The sequence below is a fragment of the Puma concolor genome, chromosome A2, assembly GCF_028749965.1.
Source record: "Puma concolor isolate L17-30 chromosome A2, mPumCon1.1.hap2, whole genome shotgun sequence".
In the NCBI taxonomy this organism is placed as follows: Eukaryota; Metazoa; Chordata; class Mammalia; order Carnivora; family Felidae; genus Puma; species Puma concolor.
The window spans coordinates 158,886,251-158,904,375 of record NC_141668.1 but is presented as its reverse complement, the minus strand read 5'-3'; the positions used below and the strand labels follow the sequence as shown (position 1 = coordinate 158,904,375).

Here is an 18,125-nt window from a genome sequence, read left to right as displayed (position 1 = left end):
TTAACAGTGATGGCTGATGGCCGCTGTGTGAACTTGTGATCACGAGTCCTGCCAGGTCAGGGACTTGAAGAGGTGACGTTTGTACTGACAGCTGAATGGTGAGACGGAAGCCAGATGGAGGAGATTGGTGAAAGGGGGCACAGCATGTGCAAAGGTCCTGAGGTAGGAGCGCCATGGTGCATTCAAGCCGCAGTCAGGTGGCCGGTATGGCAGAAGCAGTGTGTGAGGGGGAAGGAGGAGGGAGATGGGCGGAGGAGGAGAGGGAGGATCTGACTGATAATGAGGCCTTGGAGTCTTTTTTTTTTTTAATTTATTAATATTTGGGAGAGTGCAAGCAGAGGAGGGGCAGAAAGTGGGGGGGGGGGGGGGTGGCGCAGAGGATCCGAAGCAGACTCTGCACTGACGCGGGGCTTGAACTCACGAGCCATGAGATCATGACCTGAGCCGAAGTCAGATGCTCAACCAACTGAGCCACCCACGTGCCCCTTGAATCAAGTTTTTTCATTTTAATTCCAGTACAGTTAACACACGGCGTTATATTAGTTATAATAATATATAATATATATTATATATATTATATATATATTATATATATATAATATATTAGGTGTGCAACATAGTGATCTGACAATTCTATACATCACTCAGTGCTCACCGCGGTCAATGTACTCTTGAATCCCCATCCCCTCGTTTACCCTTCCCTCCCCTCCCCTCCCCTCCCCCACTTCCCCTCTGGTAGCCATCAGTTTGTTCTCTCCAGTTAAGAGTCTGTCTCTTACTTTGTCTCTTGTTTTTCCTCTGCCCGTGTGTTTTGTTTCTTAGATTCCACACGCGAGTGAGATCATATGGTATTTGTCTTCCTCTGAGTTGTTTCACTTAGCATTGTAATCTCTAACTCCATCCAACTCCATCCGTGTTGTCGCAAATGTTTTTTGTGGCCGAATGATATTCCATCATATACGTATAAATACCACTTCTCTTTTTATCCATTCATCTATGGATGGACACTTGGGCTGCTTCCATGATTTGGCTGCTGTAGATAATGCTGCTATAAACATAGGGGCGCAGGTGTCCCTTTGTTGTTGTTTTCCAGGCTCTGAGCTGTCAGCACAGAGCCAGACGTGGGGCTCGAACTCACAGCCCTTGAGACCTTGACCTGAGCCAAAGTCGGAAGCTCAACCGACTGAGCCACCCAGGCGCCCCGCATGTGTCCCTTTGAATTGGCCTTGAGGCCTTTGATTCGGGGATGCCCAGCGGCCTGATATGTTGGTGATGGACCAGCAGGGGGCGCCTTGCTCCAACAAAAGGCCGTCCCGGCAACTCCTATCAAAGCTCCTGCCCTCTAAGGACTCTGGGATCCAGGCTTCCACACCCCTGTGGCAGCAGGTAAATGGTTAACTTCCCCTGCCACTGGCAGAAACTGAATCTTAAATAGGGTCAGGATCTTTTCCAGAATCAGAGAAAGGGTCCTGCCTCCAATGATTGAAGGTACAAGCTCTCAGGTTTCAGGGGGCATGTGAGCAGAGCCTGGGAGGTATCCAGGGCCAACACAGGGTATGAAGAGAATTCTCCCGCCACTCAACCGACGGGGGCCCCCTGACCCCGTGTCTTCACGGACTTCACTGCAATATGTCACTACTGATTTGTTTGCTTGTTTGGCCATCTGGGGCTGCCCCAGCATGGGAGGCTCCCGGAGGGAAAGGGTCACTCCGTGAGGTTTAGGTGTCCGTGAATGTCGCTATTATGCCTGTTTTTTGGAAATACGAAAAACCCAGAGATGAGAAGCAATACCGTAGGTCTGGTGGGAGTGGGGGTCCCGATGTCCTCCACATGGGGAGGGCTGGAGGGCTCCCAGGAGGCGTGAGCGGGGTCTGGGTGGGGAGAGAGACACTCTTGGGGCAGGATGCCTGGGCCCCACCCACCTCCCCCGGGGCCCTGGCACACAGCTGGACTGAGGTCCTTGGCTACAGTCTTTTTTTTTCCAAGAAGGGTGAGGCGGTTTGTGGGAAGCAGCCATGGGGGTTATTTATAGAGGTCACAGGAAATCCCTAAAGAGTCAGAACCTCTCCCGGTGGCTGGGCCACAGAGTCAGGGAGGGCGTCTGCCAAATGCTCCCTGATAGGTACTCAGTCCCTGTCCTGCCCCTGGGGGAGCCACCAACTCGGGGGAGTCAGAGCTACATGTTCTGGGTCTATAAAAAGGGAGGGACGGAGCTGGGGATTCCCCCAGGGGGAGCAAGGGCTATATCTGGGGCAATCAGGAGGGCTGCCTGGAGGAGGGATCTCTGGGGGCGGGCCTTGGAGAAAGAAGAATTTGCCAAGAAAAAGGCATTGTAATCTGACAGCACAAATTTAGAGATACTCTTTAGCCAGATAAGTAAAGGTCCAGGGCAGCTGGAGGCAAGAGCCGCATTGGAGGTGGGAGTGAGGGTGAGGGGAGGGACATAAGAGCCGATGAGGAGCTGGACTTTGTTCCCAGGGTAATGGGGAGCCATGGAGGGTGTGTGAGCCAGAGAGGGACATGGTCAGATCCCATGATGGAAAGGTCTCTCTGGACCAACAGGGCTGGGAGTGGGGGCCAGCTGGAGGGATGACATCCTGGGATGCTCTGGATGGGAGAGACCAACCAAAAGTCAGACCTGTGCCCACGTGTCCAGAAAGTTTAGAATGATTATTTCTCAGATGAGAAGAGGGAGGCTGAGACCAACGGAGTCAAGATTTGAATCCAGGGATGTCTGGCCCCGGGACCCAAACTCAGACATCCTGTGGTTGCTGGGACTGGCGGGTGTCAGCGTCCTCTCCAGGTCTCTAGCTACCCAGGCAGTAGGCTTAGGGTCAGGGACGTCCTCACTTCCTTGGGGCCTCCAGACTGGCCCGTCTGGGCGGCCTGGCCTGGCTGACCCCCCTGCCCTGGCTTGGCGGGGCCCCAGCCGAGTGTTTCCTGCAGTAGGTCGTCTCTCACCCGAGTTTCCGTATCCAGGAAATGTCGCTCCTTTGTCCCTCCTGACTAGCCTGCTTTAAGCTTTGCGTCGCCAGCCCTGGTTCCTTGTGACTCATCCCCTCCCTGTGTAGGGTCCCAGGGGGTGGGCTGAGAGGGAATCAAGGCTGAGGCAGTGGGGAAGGTTGGGGGGCGGGGGGGATGAGCCGACAAGTTGAGATTCTCGACCACAACTTTTAGGCCATTTTTCTACTGATGGCCATTTGCTTGGTTTCCTGGAGGTTTTACTCCTCAGGGATAAAGTCCCAGGAATGGGACCGCTGAATCAAAGGGTTTGCACACTTTCACTTTTATTAAATGTCACCAAACTAATTTCCAGAAGGGCCACCGTGAGATTTGCCTTTCTGCCAGCCCCATAGGAAAGTGCCCTTTCCCTACATCTTCACCAGCAGGGCGTATTACGGCTTTTTAGCTTTTTTTCTCTCCAGTCTCCTGGGAACAACGTGATTTCCCTGTGTTCCACTAACGTACTGTTCCCTGCTTCCCCCCACGGACTAAATTGGCAGTAACTTGGGGGGCATCTTTGCAAGCCTTAGGAAGAGGAAAGCTACAGATGGGTCATCTGGTTTTTAAGGAACTGCTTTTTAAACGTCTGCTATTTTAAAGAAACAACTCACAAAGCTGTCACGGTGTGGGCCGGCGTGGCCGTTTCGTGAAACCCTCATTGACTATGACTTTTGCCATTTCTCTTCACGCACGGTGATGCCTATACCTTGAGGGAATCTGGTGTCACCCCAGGCTTGCTCTAGTTTGTGGGCTCTTCTGGCCTTGGGACGGCGGGGAGGGGTTTCTCCAGCTCTCAAGTCTTTCCTCCCTTGTCGCCAAGCAGAAATCGCCACTCTGGAGTCTTTGAAAGGATTCAATAATATTTATTTCGTGCCACTAACATATTTATATGGGCCACAGGCAGGGCTGGGTATGGGGGGGGGGGGGGGAGACGGACTGAGGGAGGGACAGCTGCCCCCATGGGCTACGATGGGGCCAGTGGGCGACATCTGCCCTGGGACCCGGTGCTGCCTGGCAGGGGAGCCTGGGGACTCTCGGGGCGGGGGGGGGGGGGGGGGGGGGGTGGGGGGGGGAGGGCGGGTGGAGACTCATGTTTTCCTGTTCTCACTTCCCTAGGCCTGGCACCCTGGGGGTGAGGAAGAGTCAGGAGACAAGAAAATTGGGAGGGCGGTGCGGTGGGGACACAGGCACGTGCAGACAAGCGGGACGCTGTGGGTGCCACGGCCCGTGTGCGTTGGAGGGGTGTGGCATTGTGCGAGGGCGGGGCAGGAAGCGCGCGTGCGTGTGTGTGTGTGTGTGTGTGTGTGTGTGTGTGTGTGTGATGTCCTCCCCGTGTCTGTGCCGTGCTTTTGCGTGATGCCGTCGGCTCGTGACATCACTGTTACATCTGTGTGCCGTGGGTCCGGGACATCCTGCAGCATCCAGGGGCGGGGGAGGGGTCGCGTGGTGCGGGTGTGGGCCTGTGAGGGAGTAGCGGAGGCTGCGGTGGGGCGTGGGGAAGGGCGAGCGCGGGGTGCAGGCCAAGGGCGCCCGCTTTGGTCTGTGTGCGGCCCGGGCTCCCGGCCTGTGCCAGGGGTGGCTCACGGCGTCTTGTCCGCAGACTGGCCAGTCAGGGCCACGCCTCGGTCCTCAGGGCCTGGAGCCTCCTCAGCCACTAAGGCAGGAAGGAGAGGGTGATACAATAGTCAGACAGACGGAAGGACAAACCTCGCCTGGGCCGGCCTCCTCCCACCCCAGGCCCGCTCTTGCTCCTAAGGATTCTTCAGCTCTTTTGGGGTTCGGCCTTCCCGAGACAGTGCTCGGAGAAGCCACCTTCTGGGCTCCCGGCCTCTGCTGCGGCCTGACTTTCACCTTTGTTCCGGGAGTTCACCTCAAAGCCCCTGTCCACACCCCACACCCCGCAGACAGGGTCTCAATCTCCCTCCTTTGTCTCCGTTGAAGTGGCCCAAGGTTTCTCCAACGAGCCTGCCCGACTCACACGCTCTCCCTGGCTCCCCAGTGCCCTCAAGACGACAAAGCCAGATCCTTTCTACCTGGCGTTCCAGGCTCCACCCACTCTGTCCGCAGCAGTCCCCCTCGTCAGAAACTTCAAGAGCTGTCACTTCACCCCTCCCCAACGGCCTCCGCAGGAGCCATCCTGCCGTCTGGGATGCCCTTCCCCTCCTTGGCCTCAGTGAGGTTCTCGTGAGGGGTCAGGGGTTGGCTCAGAGGCTGTTTCCTGGTCGGGGAGGAGGGGGCCTCAGCCAAGTCCTGCTTCCGCTGGCCCCCTCCCTTCCTTCCCTGGCTTTTCCCTGGGGCCCCAGCAGCCTCACGTTCCTTGGCTGGCACTGGATCCCCGTCCCTGGCTCCGGCTTGTCCAGGATGCGCCCGGCTCCCGACCAGCCCTGACATTCCTTCTTTACCCACCCCTGCCCACCAGCCTGCAAGGGAGGGTGGTCCCTGGCCATCTGTCAGAGACTGAGGCTCCTCACTCCCCCGTCATCGCTTGTCTGGATGCCTTTGCCCTGGTCCTCGGCTGCTCGGCCTTCACCTCTCGACAGTGACCGGTGGGGGGGGTCCCTGTGAACACCTGAGTCTGGTCATGTCCTTCTCTGCTCGCTGCTGTGCTGGGGCTCCCGAAGTTCTCACCGCACCCACAAGGCCCTGCCTGATCTGTGCCCCCTGCCCCTCCTCACCTCCTACTCACCCCCTGGATCACTGTGCTCGAGCCTCACCACGCATGGTCGGTCCTGTCTCAGGGCCTTTGCACAGGCTGTGCTCTCTGCCTGGCTCACCCTTTCAGGGATGCCCCACTCTCCATGGCTCCTCCCTCACCTTTCTAGTTCTTTGCCCAAAGGTCACCCTCACGCGGGGCAGAGAAGCCTGCCTGGCCTCCTGTGGAAAATTCTTTAATTTTTTTTTTTAAGTTTATTTATTTATTTTGAGAGAGAGAGAGAGAGAGCACAAATAGGGGCGGGGCAGAGAGGGAGAGGGAGACAGAGAATCCCAAGCAGGCTCCCCACTGTCAGCACAGAGCCCGATGCAGGGCTCGAACCCACGAACCGTGAGATCGTGACCTGAGCCAAAATCCAGAGTCAGATGCTTAACTGACTGAGCCACCCCGGCGCCCCCTCCTGCGGAAAATTCTCACCTCCTCACGCCATCTCATCCCTTTTCTGCCTGGCCCATGGCCAAGGGGCCCCACAACCACATCTCACGCATCAGGTTTGCGATCTGTCTCCCCTGCTAGACTGTGAGCCCCACAAGGGGAGGGGGGGCTTCTATGCCTCATTCCTCCTTGTGTTCTCATCACCCAGCCGCTGCTCAAGGTATCCGGGTTGAATAAATGAAACAAATCACAACAGTGATGGCAATGGACTTGAGTGACACTCACCCCGTGCCCGGCTCAGGGCCAGGGCTGGACTCCCATATTCAGCCTTCCGCTTTCGCTTTATCCAGCCCCTTAGCCCCTGCCCCAATATTTACTTACTTGTTTTCACATCCACTGTGTGTGCACGCGTGGGAATCAATTGACACCCAAAGGACACAGTCTCATCAGGTAAAAAGGAAAACTAGTGCACTTGTCATCAAGAGAATGTGACTTAAAAATGTCTAACGATGGGGCCACCTGGGTGGCTCAGTTAGTTAAGCGTCCGACCTGCTCAGGTCATGATCTCATGGTCCATGAGTTCGAGCCCCGTGTCGGGCTCTGTGCTGACAGCTCGGAGCCTGGAGCCTGCTTCAGATTCTGTGTCTCCCTCTCTCTCTCTGTCTTACTCTCTCTCTCTCTCTCTCTCTCTCTCTCTGCCCCTCCCCCACTCATGCTCTGTTTCTCTCTCTCTCTCTCTCTCTCTCTCTCTGAAAAATAAATACTGAAAAAAATGTCCAGGGATGGGGCCCCTGGGTGGCCCAGTCGGCTAAGCATCTGACAGTTGGTTTTGGCTCAGATCATGATCTCACAGCTCGTGGGTTCTAGCCCCGCATCAGGCTCTGTGCTGACGGTGCAGAATGCTTTCTCTCAAAATAAATAAAACTTTAAATAAAAAAACATCCAGTGAAAAAGCAAGACCTTGTGCTCAGGTCCAGCTGATGCTGGGCTGTGGGTTTGCCCCGGCCCCGGGAACACAGGTATCCCCACAAGTGGGAGGCGTTAGGGCCTGTTAGCACCCCAGAGACTTCCTCAAGGCTCAGAAGGAGTAAGGGTGGAAATGAAAGTGATTCTCCCGATCAGGGGGTGGATGATTTGATGCTGGACCTCAGACCTGGCCCCCGGTTGGACGGATTTAAAAATCAGATGTGCCTGAGACGCCTGGGTGGCTTAGTGGGTTAAGTGTCCGCCTTTGGCTCAGGTCATGATCTCATGGTCCGTGGGTTTGAGCCCCGTGTCGGGTTCTGTGCTGAAAGCTCGGAGCCTGGAGCCTGCTTCGGATTCTGTGTCTCCCTCTCTCTCTGCCCCTCCCCCGCTCACACTCTGTCTCTCTTTCTCAAAAATAAATATACATTAAAATTCAGATGTGCCTGGCCTCACTGGGACTCCCAATCCAGAGCTGATGGCCTCTTTCTCAGGGGAAAGCAAATCAAGGCTAGAGCCCAGAACAAGAGGCCCTTCCTGAGCCCGGGGAAGAAAGAAACAGGAGGGGCCTGGCTTAACTAGTCATTGTTTTCTCTGCAGGGGGATGTCTTTTGGGGTAAACAGTGTCAAGAGCTTCCCCTTTTGCAGTTAGGACAGGCTTGGGCCCGGAGCCTGGCTCTGGCCCTGACTCACTGACGCATAACCCCGGGGCTGGTCACTTCCCTGGGGCCTCAGTTCCCTCCTCTGAGAAGTGGGGATAATAATAGAACCTCCTTCCTTGCCATGATGGCTTTAGGCCAAGATGGAGAGAGGAAAACTGTTTGCTTGGAACAGGGTCTTCTCTCCAGCTCTTGCTTTCCTCTCCACAGGCTGCCTGAGGCTAAGGGATCCCTCCCAGGACGAGAGCCATCTGGAGCAAAGGGACAAGATCTGCAAGAAGATGAGCTCCCCGTCGGAGGGGGTAGGTAAGAAAAGGCACAGTGGAGATAGAGCTGGATGCGGAGAAGCCCTGGGATTTGACCACAGACCCGGAAGTCTACTGGTCGCCGAGGCCTGACGCCGGCTTGGGGTCGGTGGGATCTGACTTAGAACCCCCAGGGGTGTCCCGGAGCCCCGGGTCCTAAACCGGGAACGGCAGTGCCAGTCGCTGACTCCTTGGTCCGCGATGTGGTCCTGAACGGAAGCGTGGCCACCACCTGGGAGCGACCACAGGATGTTCTTGGGGCGGGGGTCTGAGTCACCTTCCCTGTGATGCGCCGGCTGTGGTCTGGGAGGTGGTGAGGGAGGCACGGGCATCGGGCCCTGACCTGAGCGTGTGCGGGGTATCTTGAAGCGCCCCTGCTGCAACCCCCGGCCCCTTGTGTTAGGCACTTGTGGACAGCACTTTACAGGTGGCAGAGAGTCTCCGTGCCCTTGACTTCAGAGACTTCCGTTTTTGCAGAGGTAGAGAGAGAGAGGCTCAGAGAGGTGGGGTGAGAGGCCCAGGATCTCTCTCCTGACCTCGCTCTCCTCCTTCCTCCCTTCCTCGGCTCCAGCCTCCCTCCCCACCCTAGTCTGGCCTCTGAGCCTTGACCCTGGCTCTTCAAGATGTCACCGGGAGCACTGTGGCTTCTGCCCGTCCCCAAACCAGCTCGCCCCCATCCCCCAGCTCAAAGGCCCTCCCTTGCCTGCCTGGAGTCCAACAGCCTGGGTTCGTGTCCCAGGCCCGCCACTCCCTGGCTGTGTTACCTGGTAGACAGAAGGCGCTCAATTAAGGAAGCAGCAAGCGTGAGTGTGAGATGAGCCTCCCTCCACCCCTAGTCCTATTCCCATCCTCCTCTGAAGCCCTGAGACTGAACCATCCCAGTCTGCCAGTGCCTCACCTGGATGGGGCTGCAGCCCCTGCGGGAAGCCTCTGGGATTCCAGGATCCTTCTCTTGAATTCCTCGAGGCCAGCTGGGTCTGCCGTGAGAGGAAGGGGTCAGGTCCACCCAACTGGCCCAACCCTGGGCTAAGGATGGGCCGGCAGGGCTGAGATGGGATAAAGAGTGGAAAGGATCGCCCCCGACCCCTTCCCGGCTCTGCCTTCTGTCACATACCGATGGGCTGGGGGTTGGGGGCAGGGCCCACAGGTCTTGGTCCAGGTATCGGCTGCGACTGTGGGAAGAGAGACAGAGGGAGGTCGGCAGAAGCCGGGACCCCCTGAACCAGAGGGCCAGGGAGGCTCCTGTTCCTTCATGCCCCGTAGTACCTGGAGCTGAGTTCCTTCCAGAGCAGGGACACCGATACCAGAGAAGGACCCTCACATCAATGGACGTCCGATCACCTGCACCCACCTGCGCTCAAGTGACTGGGGACTCCAGGGACTGGCTTCCCTCAGAAGCCCCCCAGAGACCCCACTGTGGCCTGCCTCAGTCTCCATTACTGCCTCAGTGCCAACCCAATGGATCCCAATCCATGACCCCAACTGAGCCAATCCCCCCGAACCCGAAATCCAAAGCCAGCTCTAAACTCAATCACCTAAAATCCAATCCCAACAGGAAAACAGAACCTTCCTTAGACCCAAAGCCTCATCTAAACCCAATCCTAATGACAACCTTGATCCAACCGGAACCTTACAACCAACCCTGACCCCAACCCATCCCTTAGACCTGGTTGCTATGAAAAATCTGCCCCCTAAGCCATGGCCCCAGCCCAGCCCTGGGCTCCACCATGGCTTCCCAATGCCCCACGCACCCCAACTCAACTTGAGACCCCAGACTCTCCCTGGAACCCCAAGCAACCCTACCAGCCACCCACTGACACCCTGTATTCACCCCTCACCCAATGTGAGACCCACCGGCCGCCCTGCATGCGACCCCTGACTTAACTTTTAACCTTTCTTCACAATCCGCATCCGGCACGACCCCAATTCTACCAATTCCAAGGCCAACGAAGGCTTCGATGGAACCCTAACGTTAACCCAAACCGACTCTAAACACAGCGGTCGCTAAGAACTCATCTTGACCCAAACACAAGCTCTGTCTCCACAGCAAGCCTTCCCCCAGACCTGCCTTAACCTTCAGTCTAACTCCCAACCTAAGCCATCACCCCCGCAACCTTCACCTCAGACATCTCCCGACCTTGACACCGACCCCCCCCACCGTGAGTTCCCAGTTCTCCCCCCTGCACCCATTTCGAGGTCCACCCGTCCTCCAAAACTCAACCCCGCTCCTTAATCCTTTCTCAGGGTCATTCCAGACTCCAAACTCCACCCCGGTCTTATGTCATTGAATCTCTCAAGTGAGTCCTAACTAACCGGACCCAGGCTGGGAGGCTCGCCTCGAGCCCGGGTTCGGCATCGCCTCCACCAGGGCCCGCAGGCCTGACCCCCGTACAACCCGAATCCCTCCAGCCCACCTTGGCCTTGATGCAGGCGTCCAAGGTGGAGCGGCTGACGGCCAGCTGCATCTTGAGCTGCTCTGCCTCCCGCTTCTTCTCCTCCAGCTCCTTTGCCAGGCTGTCTCGCTCCTTCCGCAGAGCCGCCTTCTCCTCCAGGGCTAGCTGGGTCTGCCGGGCGCATTCGGCCTGGAGCTTGGCCTCTCGGGCCTGGGCCTCCTTCTCCGCCTTCTCCTTGGCCGCCTGAGTGGCCTGCAGGCTCCGCTCGACCTCCAGCTTCTGGCGCTGGACGTCCGAGCTCTCGCGGGCCACGCGCTCGATGCCGGCCCGCAGGCTCCGGGCCAGCTCGTCCACCTTGGTGCTCATGAGGGCGGGCATGTGGTCGCAGGTCCTCCGGATGGAGGTCAGCTCGGAGCCGAGAGGGTGGTACAGGTTGTAGCCCATGGTGTCCAGGGTGCGCGGGATGATGGAGTCCCGCCAGAGGTTCCGCAGCTCCGTCTCAAACTTGTCCTTGTCCAGCGGGAGGCAGAGGGTCTGCACCTTCTGCAGGCGATCCTCGGCCAGCTGTCGCTCCTGCCGCTGCTGCTCCCGGGCCTTGCCACACTCGGCCAGCTGCTCCTCCACCAGCCGCTTGTTCAGCGCCAGGCCCTCCTTGTCTTTGGCGCACACCTGCTTCTCCTTCGCCAGTTCCACCTCCAGCATCTTGGCCTTCTGGTTCAGTGCCAGGAGCAAGGCTACAGGTGCAGGAGAAAACACCTCGGGAAGGTCGGGGGAGGGGGCAGGGGGGGGCGGGGGGGGGTCCGAGAGGCCGGGCGAGGAGTCTACCACCCTGGCTCCCCGCCGCCCAGACGACTCACCATCGGAGCTCTTGTTAGCTTCCTTCAGCTGCTCTTGACATTCCTTCTCACTCAGGATGATGGCTGCCATATACCGCTCGTTGTTCATGGAGATCACCTGACCAGACGGGACACGGGGCAGAGCTCACGGTCCAGCCCCCGCGGGTCCCCTTGCTCCTGGGCTGCCCAGACCCTCCGGGCTGGGGCCCCAGATCCCACACCCGGGTGGCCTGGGTTGACCCAGTTCGCAAGGGCGTGACTCCTTTATGGGGGATGCTGGTCGCATCTTTCAAAGTCCTTAACTGGGGCGGCCGGGGGGCTCAGTCGGTTGAGTGTCCGACTCTTGGTTTCAGCTCAGGTCATGATCTCGTGGTTCATGAGTCCGAGCCTCGTGTGGGGCTCCAGGCTGACAATGTGGAGAGTGGGATTTTCTCTCTCTGCCCCTCCCCTGCTCCTGTTCTTTCTCTCTCTCAAAATTAAATTAAAAAAAAAAAAAAGTTGTTACAGTTAATACTATTGGGCCATAAAAAGCAATGAAGCACTCACACCTGCTGCAACTTGGATGAACCTTGAAAACATTAATTCACATGTACGGCCAACGAATTATGTTTTATCTTTCTATATTTTACTTTATTGAGGGAGAGAGGGCGCAGGTGAGCGAGGCGTAGAGAGAGAGAGAGAATCCCATGAGGCGCAGAGAGAGAGGAAGAGAAGATGACAGAGACGGGGAGAGAGAGAGAGAGAAGCAGGGTTCACCCAAAGTGGAGCTTGAACTCATGAACCGTGAGATCATGACCCGAGCCTGCTTGGGATTCTCTCCCTCTTCCTCTCTCTCTGCCTGTCCCTCGCTTGCACGCTTTCTTTCTCTTTCTCTTCCTCTCTCTCTCAGAATAAATAAATAAACTTTAAAAAAATAATAGAAAAAAGAAAACAAAAAAAGAAAATCAATACAGGTGCCAAAATCATTCATGGGGGAGAAAAGAGTCTTTTCAAAAATGGAGCCGGCACAGCTAGATCTCCCCATGTTAAGGAATGAATTTGGACCCCTACCTCACACCATATACAACAATGAACTCAAAATGGCTCAATGACCCAAACATAAGACCTAAAGCTACAAAACTCTTCAGAAGAAAACGTACGTGTTAACTCCGCATGACCTTGGATTTGCCAATGGTTTCTTAGGTGTGACACCCAAAGCGCAGACAAAGAGAAAACAGGTAAAGAGACCTTCATCAAAATTAAAAACTTTTGTTCTTAGGAAAAGACCATCACATCGCTAAGTTGTATACCCGAGACTGACGTAACACCATATGTCAATTATGCTCCAATTTATTTTATTTTATTTTTTTTTTAAATTTTTTTTTTCAACGTTTATTTATTTTTGGGACAGAGAGAGACAGAGCATGAACGGGGGAGGGGCAGAGAGAGAGGGAGACGCAGAATCGGAAACAGGCTCCAGGCTCTGAGCCATCAGCCCAGAGCCCGACGCGGGGCTCGAACTCATGGACCGCGAGATCGTGACCTGGCTGAAGTCGGACGCTTAACCGACTGCGCCACCCAGGCACCCCAATTATGCTCCAATTTAAAAAAGACAAAGGGATGGGGCGCCTGGGTGGCGCAGTCGGTTAAGCGTCGACTTCAGCCAGGTCACGATCTCGCGGTCCGGGAGTTCGAGCCCCGCGTCGGGCTCTGGGCTGATGGCTCAGAGCCTGGAGCCTGTTTCCGATTCTGTGTCTCCCTCTCTCTCTGCCCCTCCCCCGTTCATGCTCTGTCTCTCTCTGTCCCAAAAATAAATAAACGTTGAAAAAAAAATTAAAAAAAAAAAAGATAATTGAAAAACGGGCAAAGCAACTGAAACATTTCTCCAAAGAAGCTACACACGTGGTCGACAAGCGCGTGAAAATATACTCACCATTATCACTCCTCAGGGAAAGGCAAATGAAAACCACGATGAGAGACCCCCTTACAGCCATGAGGATGGTTATAAATGAAACGGAAAGCAAGAACGGGCAGTGAAAAGCGTTGGTGAGGGTGTGGAGAAAGGAGAATTCTCAGACGGTACTGGCTGGAATATGTAAAGCATGGGGCAGCGGCCTTGGAAAACAGCCCGGCAGTTCCTCAAAATGTTAAGCAGGGAATTGTCACGTGCCCCAGCAATTCCACTCTTAGGTGTAGACCCGAGAGACACTGAGGCAAACATCCACACAAAAACCTCCACGTGCACGTTCACAGCAGCGCCTATCACAACCACCAAAAGGCAGAAACAACCCAGGTGTCCATCAACAGGTGAATGAACAAAACGTGGTCCATCCACAGAATGGAACGTTACTCAGCCACAAAAAGGAACGAGGCACTGACACGCGCTCGGGTGAACCTTCAAAACATCGTGCCGGATGATAGGAGCCAGACACAAAAGGCCACATGTTGTCTGATCCCATTTATACAAAATGTCCAGAACAAGCAAATTCACAGAGACAGAAAGCAGATGAGTGGTTGCAAGGGGCTGGGGGAGGAGGGGTGGGGGAGTGACTTCTCATGGGGATGGGGTATCTTTTTGGGGTGATGAAAACGTTCCAAAATCAGTTGGGATGATCGCCCAGCTCTGTGAAGGTACTAAGAATTATTGAACTGTACGCTTTAAAAAGATTTTTTAATGGTTACTTATTTTTGAGAGAGAGAAAGAGACAGAGCGAGAGCGGGGGAGGGGCAGAAAGGGAGGGAGACACAGACTCCGAAGCAGGCTCCAGGCTCCGAGCTGTCAGCGCAGAGCCCGACGGGGGGCTTGAACTCGCAAACCCTGAGATCATGACCTGAGCTGAAGTCGGGTGCTTAACCGACTGAGCCACCGAGATGCCCCCAAACTGTACATTTTTAATGTGTGACTTGTAGAGCGTATGAATTATATCTCGATAAAGCTGTTTTTAAAGGAGGTTTTTACAACTTAACAAGGTGTGCTTTCCAAACTTTGGACCAGAATCCTCTGCAGAAATATAACAGGTAAAAATATAAAGAATGCAGGAAGTTTACCTTCCCGCCACCTCTTGTCCTATTCCTTTGGAAGCTGGCCCTATGCTAATGGGGATCAGAGAACAGAAATCTTAGTCACAGAAGAGGAAGATTTGCACGTTTCAGCAAAGTGAGTTGGATCCAAACACGAAACGAGAAAGAGGTTTTTCTCCAGTTGGAGGAAGCGTTAAAAGGGGGTCCCGGGGTGCTGCTTCCAGACCCCATGTGCCAGGTGAGGGTCCCGTTGCCTTGACACGGACAGGACAGAGCAGACCCTAAAAATATCATGGAGTTAGGGGTGCCTGGGTGGCTCAGTTGGTTTAGCGTCTGACTCTTGATTTCTACAGATCTTCCTCTTTTGCAGTTAAGATTTCTGAAAACAGAAGTCACTGGAGGTCCCAGAGCGATTTCTGCCTTGACCCCGATCCCATTAGCATAGGGCTAGCCTCCAAAGGAGCAAGGACAAAGAGGGGCAGAAAGCTCAGGCTGTGGGATCGAGCCCTGTGTCGCCGAATGTGGGACCTGCTTAAGATGGTCTCTCTCTCTCCCTCTCCCCTCTCCCCCATTCACATTCTCTCTAGATAAGATAAGATGAGGTGGGATAACATAAGATGGGATAAGATGGGAAAAGAAAGAAAGAAAGAAAGAAAAAGAAAAGAAACAAGCAGGGGAGATGAACACGTTTTTTAAAAATATATCAGTGAGTTAAATTCTCTTTTCTCTTCCGGGATCTCAGGGCCAGAAATGCAGTTGCACTGGAAGAGAATTTAAGAAAAATCCTGTTTCTCAGCACGGCCAGGATCCAGAAACACCAACATCACATACCTGGGGCCGCCACGGTGGGGGTGGGGGCAGAGATACTCCCCGGCATCAGGGCGCCCCTCCGGGCCGAGGGGCAGGCGACCTGAAACTAGGGAACCCCTAGGGTCCTTGGAGAAAACCCTAAACTGTTCCAGTCCAGAGGCATTTGTCAACACGAAGGGGATTAAAGAAAAACAACAACTGTGTTTTTCAAATTTAATCGTTGTAAAGATCCACATTCTTAGGCTTCTAATTTTCTATGACGGGGGAGTTCAGATTCCGGGATGCGTGTGTCTAAAACCTTACGATCCTGACGGCTCCCAGACCGGATGGCGGTGCGTGTCTTGGATGAAACGACTGGGCCAATTCCCTGACCTGACGCCCACATGTGCCCCCCGGGGGGACATTTCCCGGCATAAGGCAGAGCTGTTCGTACTTCTTAGTAGGAACCGAATGCTCTGAGTTTTTATCTAACTGGTTCTTATTTGCAGCTGGTGTGTGCTGGAACATTCCGAGCGCTTCGCGCATATTAAGTCATGGGCCCAGGGTTGCTGCCGCCAATTCAGTGAGGATGCCCAGCTAAACTTAAATTCCAGGGGCGCCTGGGCGGCTCAGTCGGTTAAGGGTCCGACTTCGGCTCAGGTCAGGATCTCGCGGTCCGTGAGTCCGAGCCCCGGGTCGGGCTCTGTGCCGACAGCTCGGAGCCCGGAGCCTGTCTCCGATCTGTGTCTCCCTCTCTCTCTCTCTGCCCCTCCCCCGCTCATGCTCCGTCTCACTCTGTCTCTCAAAAATAAATAAGCCTCTAAAAAAAAAATTAACCTTAAATTCCAGAGGGAGAGCGAGCCCACTGTCTTAGTATAAGTGTGTCCCGAACCTCTTGTGGGATATACTCGTACTAACAAGCCCCCCCCCCCTCCCCGCCGGGCTCCTCACGTGCAAAACAGCGTCTGTGACGGTCTCTGGCGCGTGGGTGAGGACCCCGCAGCTCGGATGAGCCGACGGGAACCTGCCCAGGGTCCCCGGGGTGCGTGTCCGGCCCGGCGGGCGGCCTTACCCGGTCAGCCTGGCACTGGCGGAAGCTGGCGTTGATCCGGTCCAGATCGCGGCGGGCGCTCCCCAGCAGCTGCATGACCGTGTCCTTGGTGCGGGAGGTGAGGTTGAGCTCCTTGGACAGGTTGGCCTGGGAGGCCGTGAGCCCCACGAGCTGGCTGTACAGGCCCTCGGCCCGGCGCTCGGTGGCCTGCAGGTTGGATTCCGTGCTCACGTGCACGTTGCCGTAGACCATGAAGAGGACGAGGCCCAGGATGATGAGGAACTGAATGAGCGACACAAAGAGGAAAAAGTAGCGCAGGTAGTACCAGCAGCCCCTCGGGCCGCCCCCCTCCCGGGAGTACGCGCCGTGCTCCGCCGCCAGCCCCATCGTGTGCAAGCGCCCGCTGCCCGCCCGGCGTGGCCTGCTCCCTCCGGGTGGCGGCCGCTGCCCCCTCTGCACCCTGCCACGGGGGGTGGGGGGAGTGTTTATATTACTCCTCTTAATACTTCCTCTGCCTGGCTCCTTCCTGGCCGGGAGGAAGTGGGGGCTGCGGGTTATCACGACACTCCCACCCTGGCTGTGAAGGGAGGGGCCGCCCCCCCCCCCCCCCCCCCCGCTGGACTTCTGACGCTCCCGCCGGGCGGGGGCGCCAGCCGGGTGACGAGGGTGGGGGGGGCTTCCTCGGCCGCTCCGAGCCTCGGTCTCTCTCTCTCCACCTTGCCCTTGCTCCGGGCCCAGCGCCGTTGTCAGCGCTTGCCGCCCAGGATCTCAGGCCGTGGCCCCTGTATCGTGCGGAGGAGGAAACTGAGGCACGGGGAGGTGAAGGGACCGTCTGGGGGTCTCACGCCGTTGGTGCACAGAGTCGGACTTACCTCCCCCACCCCGTGGGTTGGCTGCAGAGGTGTGTCTAAATCGGGAGCTGAGTCGGCTGGGGTGCTTGGCCCCCGGGGCCAGGCGCACAGTAGGTACTCGTCACAGTAGTGCTTCCCCGGGCCGGGGAGGGGCTGACCCATGGATGGCAATGGCCCAGGCTCCCCAAGCTGGCAGCCCCACCCGACGCCCCGGCTCCCATAGGTGCTTCATAAGTGCTCTGGGAGCAGCAGCGTAAGCCGCAGTGAACTTGGAGCTGGGAGAGAAGGCTCGGCCCAAGCGAGCTCGAGTGAGGGGCTTCTCCTGACCCTTCTCAGTTTCTGCCTCTGTGAGACGGGGTATGGGTGGCGTCCCCAGTCACCGGGCCGGAGGGGGGGGGGGCGGCCGTAAGAAAGGGTTTGCCATTGTTATTATTACTATCGTTTCGTGCTGGGAGCGTTATTTCGGGGCTCTGGGAGACGGTGAAGGGGCAGTGCCAGATAGGTGGGCATTGAACTTCACTGTGGGTCATCTCCAGGTGGGCGTCAAGGGAATTCGGGGACCAAGAGCAAAGGATTCTGGGTGCGTCCTCCTGTCCATTCCCCTAGAACCAGGAGCTCCATGCTGGATGAGGCGTTAGCCTCAGGCTTGGCCGTGAGGGACCCTGAGTCTTAGGGAAACACCGTGGGACACGGCCCCCTGGCTCCATGGGGTCAAGGCTGGTAGGAGGGAGGGATGGAGGGGGGCGGGCAAGGGGCCGGCAGGTGGCAAGAAGGCTGGACCACAACACAATCGCTGTATACTGCCTGTCTGCGTGCGGTGGGGGGGCGGGGGGGGGGGAAGGACCCATCCCCCCGTCGGCCAGGGCAACCGAGTTGGGGGTAGTTGACGGCGGGGAGGGGGTCCTCCAGGGTGGTGTTCGTCACAGAGGCAGAAGTTGGATTGGGACAGAGGAAGTTCCCAGGGGGAGGCAGGAAACCCCTGTCTGACCTTTGGCCTTTGCAGCTACCCGGTGATTCCTGATTCCGGACCCTTCCCAGCGGCGAGTGGGGGGGAGGAGGGTTGGGGGCTGCAAGTGGTGCCCAACCAGCTATTTCTCTGGGTTGGCCAGGCCCACCCGAGTCCCCTGGAACAGGGTGGGAGGCCGCGTAGGCAGAGTGGACCCGCGGCTTCCATTTAGGGCTCTGGG

The 18,125-nt window shown here is 56.5% G+C and overlaps 1 protein-coding gene across 1 annotated transcript; it reads right to left on the bottom strand.

Annotated features, from left to right (window-relative positions):
• Positions 1-3,843: 3,843 nt before the first annotated feature.
• PLVAP (plasmalemma vesicle associated protein) lies at positions 3,844-16,575 on the bottom strand. Its single transcript, XM_086698680.1, has 6 exons — positions 16,109-16,575; positions 11,269-11,365; positions 10,433-11,145; positions 9,133-9,190; positions 8,917-8,995; positions 3,844-4,657 (listed from the first exon to the last, which is right to left on the bottom strand). The coding sequence occupies exons 1-6, from the start codon at positions 16,472-16,474 to the stop codon at positions 4,651-4,653; spliced, it is 1,320 nt and encodes a 439-aa protein (XP_086554806.1). The 5' UTR covers positions 16,475-16,575; the 3' UTR covers positions 3,844-4,650.
• Between the last annotated feature and the right edge of the window lie 1,550 nt (positions 16,576-18,125).